The sequence below is a fragment of the Castor canadensis genome, chromosome 1 (genome assembly GCF_047511655.1).
Source record: "Castor canadensis chromosome 1, mCasCan1.hap1v2, whole genome shotgun sequence".
NCBI lineage: Eukaryota > Metazoa > Chordata > Mammalia > Rodentia > Castoridae > Castor > Castor canadensis.
The window spans coordinates 182,268,887-182,284,084 of record NC_133386.1 but is presented as its reverse complement, the minus strand read 5'-3'; the positions used below and the strand labels follow the sequence as shown (position 1 = coordinate 182,284,084).

The window sequence follows — 15,198 nt, the reverse complement described above, 5'->3', positions numbered from 1 at the left end:
AAGTCTGTCTGAGTGTGAGTGAGGCAGCTTGCCCTGGGAGGTTATGAGCCTCTAGGTCCTCCAGGCCAGGTGCCTGACAGGTAACCCTTCCCTCAATGCAGGTCAAATTAACACCTGTAAGGCTGAACTCAAGTATCCTTCATGCTTCTCTGGCATAGTGTAGAATGGGCTTTGTGCTTGGAGTAGACACTGAAACATGAAAAGGTGTAATTGCTCCATCAACTCAGGCGGTTGGAGTGGCAGGGGACTACAGTGAAATCCATATGTATGCAACAAATACATTAAGAACAATTTCCCATGTGCTCATCCTTACCCCCTGCAGATCCCCTTCTCTCCTGTATCTATTCAAAGTAGTGCTCTGAAGGATGCGTTGGAAGTTGTTTGAAGACAAATAACACCAGGTTTGGGATGTTCTGTTTGCATAATATATTTTGCTTATTTTAATTGATCCCAGTCCATTAAAGCTATGCAGTATCTTGCTGCCCCTCTTACTGGATTTCTTATATATTTGTGCGGGTACAGACAAGGTCTAATACATTTTATTTCTGTTCCTTCTTGGGAGTACCCCTGACATGTTGAGTGAGCAAATTCTACTTTATTTAGTTAGTGGGCCTATTACACTAACCCAGATATTGCAAAATAATCTTTAGGTATGTTTGGCTCTTGCAATATTTCTGAACTTTTCAGTATTCCCACGTAAATCCAGATTTTTGGATTCTGTTGGAAAAAAAATTAGAAAATCTGGCAACACCTGCGTGCATTCCCACATAACAATCAGCAGAAGTTAAAATAGTTGTTGCTCTTTTAGTCAAGACACAGACTTTCTTTTTTTTTGTTTTCTGAGACAGGATCTCATTGTGTAGTCTAGGCTGGTCCTTCTGCTTCTACCTTTCAAGTGCTGGGATGTATCACCATGCCCAGCAAGGCACTGACTTTCTGGATGCCTTATTGTGCACTAGGCTATTATCATGGTTCCTACTTAAATTTGGTTTTGTGTATGTGACCATTGCATTAGCTCATGCAAAATGTGCTAATGATGAAGTGTAGACTGGTATTTCCTAGTGCCCTACCGTGTGGCTCCACCAGGGGGAGGCACTGGACACTGCAGTACCCTGGCCTCCACCCTACCCATCCTGCCTCCTACTTCACCCACAAAGACTCCCTTGCTGTCTGTGGGCTGACATGCTGACAGCCCCCTTGCCCAAGAAGCTGCCTGATTTTTTAATAGCAACAATTAACAAACTCCTCTTCTGTTTCCAAAGGGGAAAAAAGAGGGCCGGCCTCAAGCTAATTTTCTGGATGGGGCTCATTTTAGTGGAGCACATCTTCATTTTGTTAGGTTACACACCATGAGAGCAACCTTCTTTTAGACTATGTAAATGGACTACACAAAATCTTCCTCTCTTTATGAGCAGAGCACCTTGGATAGAGGGTGTAACCTTTCAGCAAAGTAAAATCAAGTTAGAACAGAGGTAGAAGTTTGTAATGATAAAGTAGTCAAAGGCTGAAAGTATGATCTTGTTGCAGCAAATTACAGCTTGTTGACATTGTGCCCTTTGCTGCACCAGAGAAGGTATAAGTGTGAATCTTTGTGTCCATCTCCTTTTTCCTCTACTACACATGTTCACATAGGTGTACTAGCTTCCTCTGCTTCTTTCTTCTTGCTGTCTCCTTGGCTACGTCACCTAGTAAGGTGACTTTTATTGTTTTCTTTCTTTGTTTTAGTGGCAGATTTAACCTTCCCCCCTTATATGTGTGTCATAGATTTACCCTCAACAGTATTTCAAGTATATATTACAGTATTTCTAGCTGTATGCACATCATTGTACAATAAATCTTGCATGACTGAAACTACACCCATTGAACAACAACTTGAGGAGCCCCTTCGCAACAACCATTTTACTTATGTTTCTATGAGTTTAAGTATTGCTTTAAAGTGTGATAAATAAATATATACATGTATACATGCATGAATTTTTTTTTTTTTGGCAGCACTGAGGTTTGAACTCAATACCCTCACACTTGGTAGGCAGATAGGTATTCTACCACTTGAGCCACTCCTACAGCCTCCTAAGTATCTAGGATTTCAGGTGTGAGCCACTGGCACCCGGCCATATTATAAAATTGTTTTTGCAGATCTGGAGGTCAAATCCAGAGTATCACACATGCTAGGCAATCACTCTACCTCTGAGCTATATTCCTACCCCCCAAGTAATTGTTACAAGTGGAATTATATAGCATTTGTCTTTTTGTGATTGACCTACTTCAGTTATCATAATAATTCTCAAGGTATATGTGCCAGAATTTCCTTCTTATCTATCTATCTATTTATTTATTTATTTTGCAGTACTGGGGTTTGAACTCAGGGCCTTCACCTTGAGCCACTCTGCCAGCCCTTTTTAGTTATTGGTTTTTTTCAAGGTAGGATGTTGGGAACTATTTGCCCTGGTTGGCTTTGAACCATAGTCATCCTGATCTCTGCTTCCTGGGTAGCTAGGATAGACGTGAGCTACTGGCTCCCGGATCCTTCTTAATTTTTAAAGGGTGGAACTGGGGATATAGCTCAGTGCTAGGGTACTTATTCAGCATGTATAAGGCCATGGGTTCAGTCCCTAGCACTGGGGGGAGAAATGGAATTTTTAAAGACTAAATAATATTCATATTCCACATTTTCTTTATTTCCTTTAAAATTTTTTTTGGTAACATTCTTATTGTGTATACTAGGCTGGCCTGGAACTCTGTGTGAACCCAGGTTGGCCTTAAATTCATAATCCTCCTGCCTCTGCCTTCTGAGTACTGGGATTACACACATGTACTATCAACCACACTTGGCACCGCATTTTCTTTATCCTTTCATCTGTCGATAGATATTTAAGTATTGTAAATTTGCTAAAATGAACATGAATGTGCAAATACCTTTTCAAGATCCTGTTTTTAATTCTTTTGGGTATATACCCACAAGTGAAATTGCTAAATCGTGTGGTGTTCTGTTTTTAATCATGGAGGCTCTATGCTGTTTTCCATAGTGGCTGAACCTTTTTATAATACCACTAGCAGTGCAGAAAGAATCTCAACTCCTTCACATTCTTCACCTGTAAAATTGGAGTTAACCAAGTAGAAAGGTATGGCTGTTGTTGTAGGACTGAGGCTAGTTAGTCTCAGTCACTTTCAGCAGATACAGATACAAAAAGATTCTATTTTAGAAAGTACTGGGCTGTGGGTATGGCTCAAGTGATAGTGTGACTACCTACTAAGTGTGAAGCCTTGAGATCAAAACCTAATACCACCAAAAAACAGAGAGAGAGAGTTCCAGAGTACAGAATGTAATTTGATCCTTAGCAAGGAAATAGGATATTATCCAAAATTTTCCTGCCTTTTTTTTTTTTTTTTTTTTTGAAAGAGAGAGTGTCTTACAATGTTGTCCAAGCTTGGAACTCCTGGATTCAAGTGAATCCTTGGTAGGGATTCAGTCTCCCCCTGAGTAACTGGCACTACAAGCCCTTGCCACTGTGCTCCTTTGCCTGGCTTCCTGTAATCTTTTTAAATGATTTGTCCTGCCTCCTTTTAAAATTTTATTTATGTATATATGTCTGCAATTATGTACTGGTGGAGTTGTTGAACTCAGGGCCCTAAGCTTGCTAGGCAGGTATTCTACCACTTGAGCCCCTCTGCTGGCCCTTTTTTGTGTTGAGTATTTTTGAGACAGGATCTTGATTTTTGCTCAAACTGGCCTTGAACCTTGATCCTACTGATCTCTGCTTCCTGAATAGCTAGGATTATAGGCATGAGCCACTGGCACCTGGCTTGTTACCATCTATTTTCATATGTCTCTTTTTCTCTGTCTGTCTTTCTCTCTTTAGCTGACTGAGCAATGTGGTTACTTTGGGGCTGTAAGGTAACTTTGTGGACTCGGTCTAATGCTGCTGTTACGACTAGACTGAGAGCTATACAAAGTAAGAAACTATTTCATTCATCTACTGATGCATAACAGACCACATACCAAAACTTAGTGATTTAAAACAACCACTTTATTGTCTTTCATGCTTCTTTGGATAAATGTGGCTCAGTGGGGAAGTCCTGCCGGTCTTGCTTGGGTTTTCTCTAGAGCCATCTGGAGGCTCAGTTGGGACAGCTGGGCCTCTCTCCCTCTCCATGTAGTATCAGGGGCTTGTCTTTCCATGTGGCCCCTCTGTCACAGTAGCCAGACTTCTTACATAGCAGCCTAAGCCTTCCAGAAGTGGTTGTTTTAAGTGGAAGAAAATGGAAGCTGCCAGTTCTCTTAAAAAGGTAGGCCTAGTACTGGCACAGTTGCCACATTCTCCTGAATAAAGCAAGTCATAGACCACAGTAGGTTCCTTGTGGGAGGGGACTGCCTAAGGATGAGAATGCTAGAGGTGTGTTTGTTTGGAGTCCATCTTTGGAGACTACCTACTACAGGAACCATATCTATTATAATTATATACAGGCTGAGTATCCCTACTCCAAAATGCCCTGATTCTGCAATTTCTTGAGCATTCATACTCATACAGCTTAAAAAATTTCAGATTTCAGATTTGAGATGTTCAATCAGTAAAATTTGTGCATATATTCCCAAATCTGAAAAATTCAAATCTGAAACACTTCTGGTTCCAAGCAGATTGGATAAGGGATACTCAGCATGTATGAATATATTACCAGTGGTAGGTACCCTGTATTTGTAGTTTGAGTCACTGGTTGGATGAACCAACAGGTTGGTGGATGATTGTCTACTCTTCTTGGTTCATTTGGGTGGGGTTTATGAGATTCTCAGGACTTAGGTACCCATGTTTATGGTTTTATAGTATTTATCCCTCAACACATATCTGACAAAACGTCTTTTAGGCATGCGATTTGAGTGGGGCAAGGGCATCATATTCTACATATGTTTTAGGAAGTATAATCCAACGAAGAAAAAATGGCTCTATCATTGGACTATATCCTAGCTACTGTACTTTACATATGTTCTTTTTTTTTTTTTTTTTTCCAGTGTTGGGGATTGAACCCAGGGCATACTAGGCAAGTGCTCTACCACGGAGCTACATCCCCAGTCCTACATACATTCTTACTTAATCATAGAAATCTGTGAAATGGGGTTTTTTCCTTCAAATGTGGAAGCTGGGGTAATAATGAACTCAGTCAAGGTCACACAGCTGATAATACAGGATGGAATTTAAATTGCAGACTGTCTGATTCTGAAGCTCACATACCAAATTGCTTCACATTTTAGTTATTCAGAGATTCTGTTGATAAAACTCAGACAGTTGAGATATATCAGAAGGTTTCTCAACAACAGTACTATTGGCATTTGGGAATGGACAATTCTTTGTTGTGGGAGGCTGTCCTAATATTGTAGGATGTTCAGTAGTAGTCCTGCTTGGGCAGTAGCACTCTCCTAACCAGGTTGCAGCAATCAAAATGTCTCCAAACATTGTCAGATGTCCCGTGGGGGGAACCCTCTTCTCATTAAAAATCACTGATAAAGTATTGCATGTTGCTTTGTCCTTTGATGTTGCTGTTGTTTTAATAAAATATCTTGAAAGGAACTGGCAGTGGTTTCAAACCATCTTATTCTTATAATAATAGTACTGCCTGGTTCTGATGTTCTTGAATCGTGCCTTTCATTGCCTCTCCCCTTTTTTGCCTTGTCTCTTTTTCCCTTTTGCTTGTGATTCCCCTAAATAAAGTACAGCTGGGTTAAGTGTTTGTAAGGACTTTTTTATACAGGTATCGATTCAGCAGGCATTCAGACCTCTACAATTATAGCCGTTAGTGCTAGTAAAAAGAATGCAATTTGCATGTTCTAATTATAGTAGAAGGGAGAACTGCATAATTTTTGGCAAGCTGTGAATTAAATGGCTTCCAGACTCCACAGAGTTAATCTTCATCAGGTAGTATTGATTGACATGCTGAGGATGTTAATGTACAATTCTTTTGAGGACTGGGGGAGGAGAGTGGAAATTGCAGTTTCTCTACTAATTGTACTTCAGGTATCACTTATGACAATTTCATGTTGTCTAGACAAAGGGAAATGGTGGAGAAATTATTCTAGGGGAGTCTCATTTGCTAAGTCCAAAAGGAATCAGGGTAGTTGCAGGGTAAAAGGGCAAGTGGCATATAGCCAGAAACAAGTCAGTGAAAATCATATGTCACTAAAAGAAGCAGTTCAGAGTGAACCTTGAATATAACAAAAATTGTACCTGGAGCTTTGTGTTAGCTCAAGGGTTAGTGGTGTATTGTTTGGGGACCCAGCTGGAGTTCTTGCTCTCCTGTCTATTTCTATAGACTCCAGAAACCTTATTACTGAACAGATTTGAGCCAGGAAAGCTGCCTCTTTGCTTCTAGTTAATAAATGCATCAGCTCAGTGTGCTTTTCTTTTTCTGTTTTCTCTTCATTTCCTGATATTGGCTCTTAAGATTTTTTTTTTAAACTTCCTATTATAGAGTATAGTGTTTGCAATATGCCAGGGTCAAGGTCAGGAATGTGAATGTGAAAGTCATCTTGCAAAACATTCATGTGTTTGTTGGAATTGAAGTAGTAAACAATTCTGCTAACATCCCCTTTGTAGAATTAATGGCTTGGAGATAAGAGTTTTTAGGATTTATCTCCTATTCTCAATAAAGTTAACTGAGAAGTCAGTTTTGGAATTCTGTAAATCACTTCTTGATTTATAATGCGCGCTCTCTCTCTCTCTCTCCCTCCCCCCTCCCTCCCTTCCTCTCTCCACCTCTCCCTCCCTCCTTTTCTCCCCCTTTCTCTCCCCCTCTCCCTCCCTCTCCCTCTTTCTTTCTATCTTAGGCTGGCCTTGAACTTTAGATTCTCCTGCCTCAGCCTCCTGAGTACTCGGACATTTTTTCTTTTTGTTGGTAGTGGGCTTTGAACTCAGGGCTTTGCACTTTTGCAGCTGGTGCTCTACAGCTTGAGCCATACTTCCAGCATGCAACATCACACCCAGGGGGCCCTTCTGCGATTAGATGAGTGCCTATCATTGGATAACTTAAATGATAATTGCTAGTGTGTGAAATGGGGAGGCTTGCATGCCTCTGCTTTAAAGCAGAGATGTCAATTTAGAAATCATAATAGAGGTGTCGTTTCAGAACACACAATTATTTTTAACAAAGAATAAAGGCCTGTCATCTATCTCGAGCATGCGCTGACACAGAGATCTGGGGCTTGCAGAGCAAGATTCAGAAATGAAGAAAGCAACAGTGCATCTGAGGTTCTTTGGCCTCTTGCTCCTTTTTTTCTTTCCAAACATGCCCTCTTTTCCTTATGGTGTCTCTTTCAACAACATACAGTCTAGGAGTAGGTAGTTTCCCTGGCAAGTAGGCAGCTTCTGACACTATGATTTAATGAACCTCCCAGGGACCAGGCTGCATTGCACTTTTCAGGACAACCACGTCAGCACCTTAACCTGAGAGGCTTAAGTGACCAGAGGGATGAAGGGTTCTGTAAGCAGTTTCTGAAAAGCGTTAGGAATTTTAGTGAGGTTTTGGACATCTTGCAACTTTACCTGAAACTCATGGAGTCACAGAGAAACAATCAAATACTCCTTTTTGGTTATTCTTCTCAATCTAGTTAGGCCTGCTGATTCATTCACTTATTTATTGATCTCCTGTTGCATGTTAATTAGGATGTAAGCTTTGATAGGGATAAAGGTGACTGAGAACCAGCACTTGATGTCATGTAGCCTGTAATCTAATAGCAGAAACAAGAAAGACATGTTTATAAGAAACTGCAGTACAAGGTAACTTGGGGGAAGATCTCTGAAGAGAGGTACATAATGCAGTGGGGTATTGAGGAAGAAAGGGTGAACTTCTGGTTAAAGGAGTCAGGATTTGCACTTCAAAGAATTTTTATGGGTAGCAATGAGGGAGAGGAACTTTCTAGAAAGAAGTGGCTAAGATAAATACAGAGGCAGGATAGCATTGGTGTGTGTGGTTTAGCTAAAGTGATGGATTCTTCTGGAATCCAAGAAGTCAAAGCTGTTTTGACTTTGATAAGGCTGAGAGGATCTTTGTCTTTTTCATTCTCATTCTTTTACAGGCATACAGTGGAGTCTTTTAGAGACTACATGATACATAATGAGATTATAACACTGATGGGCCATTGATAGAATCCATATAAACAAAAGCTCTTGAGGATGTTCATTATTTTATGGAATCATGGGACCAGAAGTTTGTAAGCCACCCAGCTAGAACATATAGTATATGTAAAAGGAATGAGAAATTTAGTTGCAAAGCTTTGGATGCCAAGCTGAGGAATTTGGACTTTATTTCCTAGGCAGAGGGGAGCTGCTAGTTTGGGTTTGGCTCTCCTGAACTGAAATATGAAATAGCAGATGCCACTCAAACATTGAAACTAGGTGAGGAAATTGCTCTTTGGCATGGGGGCACCAGTGGCTTCTTACTTCCTAGGAGCAGGCTTTCCCTACTTGTAGAAGCCATAGAGTTCTGGCAGTTGATTGTTTCCATTGGTTGGAGAAAATCTGAACATGTTTGTTTGCCTTAGGATACTGATTTTTCTCTGTGGTCCGACAACCAGTTAAAAGAATGTCTTCAGGGTACGATTGTTTAGCAAAGAAGAGCTGTCACTGGCTTGTGTATTCCGTCTAGACTAGGACCCACACTTTCTTCTTCTCAACTCTGATATCCATTAGATTTGAAGTAAAAGCTCCTTTATTTTTTTCCTTATTTTTGTGGGACTGGGGTTTGGACTCAGGGCTTCACACTTGCAAAGCAGGTGCTATACTGCTTGAGCCACACCTCCAGTCCATTTTTGCTCTGGTTATTTTGGTGATGTGGTTTCACAAACCATACCCATATATATATATATATATTTGGTGGCACTGGGGTTTGAACTCAGGGCCTCACACTCGCTAGGCAGTTGCTGTACCACTTGAGTCACTCCACCAACTCTGTTTTTTGTGCGTTAGGTGTTTTTGAAATAGTGTCTCTCAAACTATTTGCCTGGACTGGCTTTGAACTGAGATCCCTCCTGATCACTGCCTCCTGAGTAGCTAGGATTACAGGCATGAGCCACTGGTGTCCGGCTTTCCACGAACTCTTTACCCAGGTTGGCCTCAAACTGAGATCCTCTCTATCTCAACCTTCCAAATAGCCACTGGCTTCTGGCAGAAGCGAAAGCTCTTTTCCTTACATGACCCATCTCATCTGCCCTGACCATATTTTCTTTTCCAGAGTTTTCTTCCATTATTTTTTATTATCTCCCTAGCCATCAAAAGTGATGTAGAGAACCCCTTGAAAATATCCAAAATATTAATCAGAACGAATAGGTCATGTTCATATAAATGTTAGGACTTGTACAACTTGAATTATATCCTAGTGATTTATGACTTCAGCAGACTATGGCTCCTTAGTAATCTTTTATTGTTTAGGCAACATGGTGAGAATCAACCCAGGGTCTTGGGCATGCCAGTGAGGGCCACCCCTCCTTTTTGTTTTTTTTTTGAGGCAGGGTCTTGCTTTGTTTCATAGTCAGGTCTCTAACTCTTGATCCTCCTGACTCAGCCTCCCAAGTAGCTGGGATTATGGTTATTTAACACCACACCCAATTCTCTTTCAAGAAAATTTATGTAAGAAAATGTTTTAGAGCAGAGGCAAACATTTTCTGCAAAAGGCTAGGTAGCAAATATTTTAGGGTTGTCTCTATCAGTACTACTCATTTTGCCTTGCTAGCTCCAAAGAAACCATGGGTAACATATAAATGAATGGCCGTGGCTGTGTTCAGATAAAACTTTTATTTACAAAACAATTCTCCCAGAGCCTGAAGCTTACAAAACCTGTTTTAGAGCATTAGGGAAACTCTCTGTTTTTAGGGAACTTTTTTTTTTTTTTTTTGGTGGGACTGGAGTTTGAACTCAGATCTTCACGCTTGCAAAGCGGAGCTTTACCTCATGAGCCACACCTCCAGTCCCGAGAAACTTTCCGTTTTAAGAAATCTTTTTTATTTTTTTAAGAAGTGAGTAATTCTTTAGAAAATGAATAGCTGCCTCTTTAATGTCAATATTTCTTTTAGACTTTTAACTGTTGGATTTTTTTTCCTGTTTTCATTTTTTTTGGGCAGGGCTGAGTTCGAACTCAAGGCTTCTCACTTGCAAAGCAGGAGCTCTACTGCTTGAGCTACACCTCCAGTTATTTTGGAGATGGGGTGTTGCAAACTATTTGCCTGGATCTAGCCTTGAACAGCTATCTGGTGTTTTAATTTTTATTTTGAAATAACCTCAGTTTGCAGAAAGTTGCAAAAATAGTGCAAAGAATTCTTATATGCTCCTTACCCACATTCTCTAAATGTTAACATTTTGCAACATATTTTATCATTCTCTTTTGCTCTGTCTCTATATAAATATGGTTGTGCTTTTATATATTTATGGTTTATTACTATTTTGATATTTGTGGGATTTATGTTCTTTTATTTATTGAATAGTCTTAAAGTGGTTTGATAGAGCAATGAGCAATGGCCTTTAAAAATTTTATTCATAAAAGGCTTTTGAGTAATCCTTGTGTGTGTAATATACATTATAAGGATAAATTGTAATATTTTCTTTCTGGTGGGTCAAAATAGTACACTGTACTTCACTTGAACACCATTGGTATAAGCAAGCTAGCAGAGAAAAGAAAGTTTGTTTTTTTTGGTATGACTAGGGTTTGAACTCAGGGCTTTGAGTTTGCAAAGCAGGAGCCATTCCTCCAGCCCATTTTGCTCTGGTATTTTTTTTTTTTTTTTTGCTTGTTACCAGGGTTTAAACTCAGGGTCTCGCACCTTATGCTTTCCAAGCAGGCATTCTACCACTTGAGCCACTCCACTAACCCTTTTTTTAATTGGGTATTTTTGAGATAGGGCCTCATGAGCTATTTGCCCATGTTGGCTTTGAGCTAGTTCCTCCTGATCTCTGCCACCTGAGTAGCTAGGATTACAGCCACCAGTGTCTGGCTTGCTCTGGTTATTTTGGAGATAAGGTTTGGTGAACTATTTCTCCGGGCTGGCTTCAAACCACCATCCTTCCAATCTTAGCCTCCTAAATAGCTAGGATTATAGGCATGAGCCACCAGCACCTGACAGGATTTTGTTTTTTCTCTGACAGAGCTTTGGTGGCTCGTTAAAAGTATTTCTAAATGGAGATTATAGGATGGAATGAAGTGTCAGCTTTTAAGCCTGAGCAAGCTTGGCCGAGCTCTCCTTCAGCCATTCTTGATTTCAGATTATCAAATTGCATGATAGATGATTAAGTCAAGTCAAATTTGTGGGGGCCAGAGCAGAAGGCTCACAGCTGCCATCCCATTGCATTTTCTCGTGGTATTTCCCATTGATGGCTCTTTGCAAGAAGCTAACAGTAGGAGAAGAAGATCCTCAGAGAAGATTCTCTGAGGGTCCTAGGAGCAGCAGTGGGGATGGTCATACGTCTTATAACTCTAGTTCTTTCTTTATTCCACTCCAGTTGGAGAGGCCTGTGTTTGCTCTAGATAGTACTTGTGTAGAATTTGTGTTCCATCACTGATTTGTATGTGTGGGGAAGTGCTATTCACCCTGAGTGGCTCTCTTGATTTTGTGTATTAGCAGTTAAAATGCTGTATATATGGCTTGCCAGTTCCACGGCATTGTCTGGGGAACAGTTGGTGCAAAAATCTCCTGCAGTAAGTAGGCACGAGAGGATGTGTGTTCCAAAAGGACCTCATCAAGACCTCCCTAGAGACAAAGCTTAATATTCTGATTCTACTCTGATTTAAAGAAGACTTCCTAATTAAGATAGGAAGTTAGGGTGGGAAATAGACTTTACAGGATTATCAAATGGAATCATTAACATTGAAGTTATTTAATCTAAACTCTTCCAGTTCAGGAATCTCCTTTACAGTATCTTTGATAAGTCCTCTTATTTCTCTCAATACTGTCGCAGTATAGTAGGGGTAATACTGGCCTCCTATCTTAACATTTTCCAGGCCAATCACTGAAGAAGGCTTGCCCTTCTTCAGAGTAATCACTCTGGAGTAATAGCTTCTATTTGAAGGGCAGCAGAACAGGGTTTAGAGCTACTCAGGAGTGACTGGAGGTGTGACGCAAGTGGTAGAGCATCTGTATAGCAAGTGTGAGGCCCTGAGTTCAAACCCCAGTGCCAAAAAAACCCCTCAAAAAACAAAACAAAACCTCAGGACTAACTCCAGAGAACTTTGAGGTGGAACAATCTTACAGTTTTCTAGGGCAGGCAGCTGCCATGTGTTGATCAATGGGTAAGTTATAGTTAGGAACAGGAAGTTCTCTTGTGCTACTGCACAGTAGGGTGACAATAATAACAATAGTGTACTGTATATTTCAGAAAACTGAAAGGATTTTGATAGTTTTCACCATAAAGAAATGATAAATGCTCAAGGAAATAAATATTTGTAACCTGACTTACATATTACACAATGTTTCCATGTATTGGAACATTGCAAAGTACCCCACTAACATGTACACTTTTATGTTTATGTATCAATTAAAAATAAATTTTTGAAAAGATAATGTAAATGTCTTGAATAGATACTCTTCTAAAAATTTTGCTTTTCTTTTTTCTCCAGTCTGTGTATCTTTCACTTTCCCTGTGAATCACAAACATTTTGTATTTCAAATCTCAAGGACATTCCATTATTTTATGCTTTCTCATGAAAGAAAAAAAAAAAACCTGCCAGTTAAACTGTGTCACACAATTATAAGGTGCATCCCAATTTATGACACATTAGAATGTGAAAAAAATATGTTTTAGAATTGATGAAGCACAGCATTTCTGCTGCTTAAACATAGTGATATTACTGACAACTCTTATTTAACCAGAGAGACGATGTATTTTACTGCTTTCTTCTTTCTTTCATTGATGGTATTGTTCTTCCCACTCAGTGCTAGCATAGGTACAGGTGTGAACATACAGGCTCCTGTAGGTAGACAACAACAGTTGGTTTTTCTCGGGCTGAAAAGGTTGTAAGCCAGGATGATAAGGGCTGGCTGTATTTCTTCCTCAGTCAGGCTGTTGTGGGAAATGCTGTTGTGGGCCAGTTGCTGGGGTAAAGTGACTGCATATGACCATACCTAAAGCCAGCTGGTTTTAATAACATGGAATTGAATTAACTCAATTGGAAAAGATTGGTAGCTGCTGTCCTTATCCTGAAGATCTGCATTAAAGAAGAGTCTGGTAGGGAGCCAGAGACCTGTTCCTGGGAAAGCCAGGCAAGATGCTGGAGAGGAACAATATGCATTTCTTTCTGAGATCTCTTCTATGGCAGGAGCTTGATTGACTGCTAAGACATATATAAGTTGGGAAACACAGTAGACCAGGGAAGCCATGTTTATCAGATGTTTTAACTGGTCCTTGCTGTATGAATAGGTAAAAAAAAGTTGCAACCCAAATTTAACAATCAAAAGTACAGATTTCTGGCTACTTTTTAAGAGTAGGAAGAGCCAGGAATACTGAGTCCACATTGTAGCTTGGTAACAGTTGACTGGAGCTGACTGATGAGACACCTACCTTTCTGTTTGCCAGTGTCCATTGCTCACCATAGATATATACAGTCAGGCACTTGTTTCCTACCTGGACTGTGGAAGGTCCTGCAGTACAACAAAGAGATTTGAAACATCTTGGAATTAAGACAGGCCTTCTTCATTGGCGTTCTGGCACTCTTCCTCAGTAGCCGTGTGCCACAAGGACATACACAATTTAACTTCTAGGCCCAGTATTCTCATGCCTGGCACCCCAAAAGTACTCAATAAAACATGTATTTCATATCATCTGTTGAGTTTATGATTGGCCTTGATCATCATATAAGGACTTTTTTTTTTTTTTTTTCAGTTAAGAGAGCAAAGAGGGTGTGGGCAGAATAGAATGAGTAGAAGATAATGGGATGTGGATTATGCTGGCATGGAGTAATTGAATGGCAAGAGAAACTTGACACTACATGGTAATCTCTATGTATGCCTGGTTTCCCCCTCCTGGGTTGATCCCAGCCTTTATTTGTTTATTGGAGGTAGTGTAAGTAGAAATACGATGTTTCTAAGATACTCGTTCACTTTCCACTCAAGAGTAGTGTTCAGCACAATTCAGTGACTGCACCAGTATGGGAGCTTTAGCTCTTCATTTATTTATGTTTCTACCTACTTAGCTTGTTGGAAGGATAAGATTTCAGATAGCAGATGTTAGCTGGCTGCAAAGGGGGATGTTACTTATCTCTCCCCCATTTCCCTTATGAATGACCTCTGAGTTGGTAATTGACAGGGATTATTGCCATTTTTTTAATCTCTGCTAGGAGGCTGCTGGAGTCTTCCCTCATTTCATTATCCCGTTATGATGGAGCAGGATCCAGAGAGCACCCAATTTACCCAGACCCAGCGAGGTAAGGCCAAAATGAGAAATGGCACTAGGTGGGGGGGAGGGGCGGCCCTTGGGGTTGCCATCTGTTGGAAGCCCCATCCTGTGCCTCTCTGGTCCTGGTGCTCTTTTACTCTTCAGTTATAGTTTTAAGACAGGTGGTTCAGGTGATTTTGAAGTGTTGCAGGTAAGTGAACAGCACCTCTGGTGACAGAGGATTATGACTGAGCTCTTGTCCTTTGGGGCTCATTTCTGTATGGGGGGCACTAGAGGAGGTACCTGCAGAGGCCTCAGGTCGTCAGAGGATACTCTTTTCCTGGTGGCCTGAGAGACCATTTTAGTCAGATGGGTTTTAGCAAAAAGGGGAACTGAAATTTTTAAAAAAATCATTTATAAGGACAAACTTACCAACTAAACAAACAAAAACCCTATTTGTTCTCAGTTGAGAGGAAATTTAGAATATCAGAGGGTAGAAGTCAAGCTCCTTCACTTACTGAATTTATGGAGACTTCCTATAGGAAGAGATGAAGAAAAAGTAACTGAGTGAAACAAGTGGTCATTTTATTAAAGTGCTTGTTTTATAGTTTTTAGAAGACATTTGCAAAGTTCTTGAAGAGATTAAAAAAAATTTTCAAATTAGTTCAAGGCCCATACCTTGAGATGCTGGTGACAGAACCAAGGCTGGGATATTGAGTTATTGGATTACATTTATCTATAGAGAGCAGCTCCGAGTGGTTGTCACAGCTGGATTTGCTGATTCTGTTAGTGATCTAAAAAGAGGTAACCTGCACATTATTTAAGTAACTCCAGAGCATGTTGTGAGACTGCCAAA

General features: G+C 40.3%; 1 protein-coding gene across 11 annotated transcripts in view; it reads left to right on the top strand.

Annotated features, from left to right (window-relative positions):
* Positions 1-15,198, top strand: part of LOC109692005 (muscarinic acetylcholine receptor M4) — a 179,663-nt gene that overhangs the window by 45,396 nt on the left and 119,069 nt on the right. For 5 of the 11 annotated variants that reach the window (XM_074044709.1, XM_074044707.1, XM_074044711.1 and 2 more), the window contains one exon: positions 14,305-14,391. The exons of the other annotated variants lie outside the window; for them this stretch is intronic. In XM_074044709.1, coding sequence (XP_073900810.1) covers positions 14,305-14,391 — 87 coding nt within the window. The remainder of the gene's footprint in view (positions 1-14,304; positions 14,392-15,198) is intronic. 11 annotated transcript variants of the gene reach the window in all.